The sequence below is a fragment of the Aptenodytes forsteri genome, unplaced genomic scaffold (genome assembly GCF_000699145.1).
Source record: "Aptenodytes forsteri isolate BGI_AS27 unplaced genomic scaffold, ASM69914v1 Scaffold84, whole genome shotgun sequence".
Taxonomy (NCBI): domain Eukaryota; kingdom Metazoa; phylum Chordata; class Aves; order Sphenisciformes; family Spheniscidae; genus Aptenodytes; species Aptenodytes forsteri.
In genome coordinates this window covers 465,332-468,499 of record NW_008795492.1, presented here as the reverse complement: position 1 = coordinate 468,499, position 3,168 = coordinate 465,332, and the positions used below count along the sequence as shown (strand labels likewise).

General features: G+C 43.7%; 1 protein-coding gene across 1 annotated transcript; it reads left to right on the top strand.

The window, feature by feature from the left end:
* The first annotated feature begins 522 nt into the window (after nucleotides 1-522).
* Nucleotides 523-1,503, top strand: LOC103900894 (melanin-concentrating hormone receptor 1-like). Its single transcript, XM_009281679.1, has one exon. It carries the CDS (start codon nucleotides 523-525, stop codon nucleotides 1,501-1,503), a length of 981 nt encoding a protein of 326 aa, XP_009279954.1.
* Nucleotides 1,504-3,168: the final 1,665 nt, after the last annotated feature.

Sequence of the window (3,168 nt, the reverse complement as noted above, 5' to 3'; positions counted from 1 at the left end):
AGGCAGGGGGGAAGAAAAAAAAAATCATTTATGTGGGATGGTTTTGAAGAAAGACCGAATATGAATATTAACATCCATACAGTTGAGCAACACATGTATCAGAGATATGAATATATCTATTGAAACATATATTCATTATATATATATGCGCATTTGAAAGGGTCTCCATGCACATACGTGGAATGATATACACACTGGTGCTCTTTCATTCTATTGTTAATATGTGGTTTTGTATTCATACATATGAAGGGAAGAGTGGGTGTATGCACATTTGATTAGACATGTTTTAATGTATACATTTGTGAAAGCTGCTGAGAAAGCACCTGTGTGTGGTTAGACACAACCACACACAAAAAGCCCTTCCTCATTTTACATGTGCTTAAGAAATCCACTATTATTTGCATCCAGAGCACTCATTGTCTGTTAGAAGCCAGAATATCCACAAGGCACGTCTTCACCGGTGGTCCTGGCACAGCTGACTTTTTCCTGCCTACACTTGTCTCTGCAGGTGACCCCAGCAGGATGAGCTATAGCAGCTTCATCATGCCCACCCTGTTTGGCATTATCTGCCTGTTGGGCATTATTGGTAACAGCCTGGTTATCTGCACAGTCTTAAAGAAATCTGGCCCTAGCAGTAGCGTCCCAGATATCTTCATCATCAGCCTCTCCATGGTGGACCTGCTCTTCCTCCTGGGCATGCCCTTCCTCATCCACCAGCTGCTGGGGAATGGAGCCTGGCGCTTTGGGGAGACAATGTGCACAATCATCACTGCCCTGGATGCCAACAGCCAGTTCACCAGCACCTACATCCTCACCGCTATGTCCATCGACCGCTACCTGGCCACCGTCTACCCCTTCACTTCCACTCGCTTCAGGAAGCGCCCTGTGGCAATCCTTGTCATCTGTGTGCTCTGGGCCCTTTCCTTCCTCAGCATTACACCTGTGTGGATGTACGCTCAGCTCATCCCTTTGCCTGGAGGTCTACTAGGCTGTGGGATTCGTTTGCCAGACCCCCAGAGGGACATTTATTGGTACACTCTCTACCAATTCTTCCTGGTCTTTGCCATCCCTTTTGCCCTCATCACAGTGGCCTACAGGAGGATCCTGCTCAAGATGGCCAGGTCCTCAGAAGCACTGATGAGCCAAAGATGCACCAGGGCACGAACAAAAAAACTGACCCGTACAGCAATTGCTATTTGTGTGGCCTTCTTCATTTGCTGGGCACCTTTCCACATCCTACAACTGGCTCAGCTTGCCATTACTCGCCCCACCCTGCCTTTCTACTATGCCTACAATGTGGCTATCAGTCTGGGTTATGCCAACAGTTGTCTGAACCCCTTCATCTACATCTTGCTGGGCCAAAATTTCCGGAGGCGGCTTGGGGTCCCTGTAAGGCCGGCAGCTGCAGGGCAGGCTTCCCCACATGGGAGCAAAAGCATTCAGGGGGATGCAACTGAGTCAGGGCAGCCACTGCTGCATTTGGTGTCTGTCTCTGGCAGGTAGCAAGACCTGCAGCAATTAGGGTATGTCCCGCAAGCCAGCCACTCTCCTTTCCCAACCAAACACCCAGGCAGTGGCAGGCAGGTGAGCACCATACACCACATCTCATATGGGATGGATCTTTACCTGGTCTGGAGACAAAGTAGTGGCAGCATTTGGACAGAAGTTCTGTTTAGCCTTGTATTCTTATTTACATCTTGCCTGACGGCTATGAATTACATTCTCCCCAGGAGATGAAAAGCTTTCAAGGCATTTTATTAGATTAACTCACATACTAAAAATATTTTGGTGCAAAACTCCAGACAAGCAGGAACCTACGGCCCAGGGCTGAGACACTGCCACCATTTGAAACTTAGGGAGTTTCAAGTTTATGTCTTGCTTTAAGCTTTAAGGAGGAGAGAAGGAAGTTGGACTGTTCTGGATCATTTTTTCCCCCCCTGAAACTTGGTTCAAGAGCATAACATGCTTTATGAAGATTTTAAACAATAGGACAATCATGTTTTCATCTCCTAACACACCAGCTCCATGACATCTTTAACAGTGGGTGAGACATCAATCATTTTCTGTCACTTTAAAGCCAGTAAAACTACCCATTTTCCAGAATCAGCAATTGCCAAGAAGTCCAAAAATATTCTCAAATATATTTAAAAGTAACCAGATTGATTTATTGACAATCACTCTGAGAGACAGTTCTGTACCATCTTGTTAGGGGACAACAGCAACCCAAATTAAACAGTAGCTGTTGCTAAGTCACCAAGTTGCTTTGCAGTAGAAAGTAACGATTTGATTCTGTCTACATTAAAAAAAGAAAACAGAATAGTTTCTTACCACTGGCGGTATATCATGTGTGCATGCATATCATTGTAGTATTCCCTCAGCTGGCAGCAAGCCTGTAGTAAATACGCATCTTGATGCGTATTGCTCAGGTTTTCAACATGATTGTAGGTGGTTCAGTTTTCATGTGCCCATCACGAACAATTTTGAAAGGACTTGACAGGAGAAACCATAGAGCATCCATGCTCTGACAATCAAACCACTTTGTTGCACATGGCAGCCAAAAAATCACTGGGCTTTAGTTTTAAAACGCTATTATTCTATTAATAACAGGCACCTACATCCAGAAAAATGGGCAAAAGCAAAGGTTCTACACACTTCAGTTTTAAAGGAACATTTGCCTCTTTATAGTAGATCAGTTAAAGCTGCTTAAAAAATGCTATTGTATTTCAAAAGATTATAAAGACCAGACTAGGAATGCCCAGTTGCTAAAATGCACAACCTATTTTAATTTTAATAAATTAAAAATTAAAAATATCATCACTACTTTGATTTATTCCTGCTCCTATAAAGTAACCAAACATCAACACTGCAAATGAAGAAGCGTACCCATGATTATTTGTACGCACTCTGTAACCTGGAGGATCCTTATCTCCAACCCTTTAGATTTTCAGGAGCTATTTTATTTTAATGGCATGTTAATTCAGCAAACAACTATTACAAAACTACATAGCCAGCACTCCCTGAGGCAAGACTGTCTCTAATAGCTTCAGGAGGCACTTCCAAAGACAGAGCAATAAAACTCTTACACCTGTCTCAAGTGACAATACTCAAAGCTTTAGACCACAGCTCATACGCAGATACACGGCTGAAGGGATCTAATCCTTTCCCCTG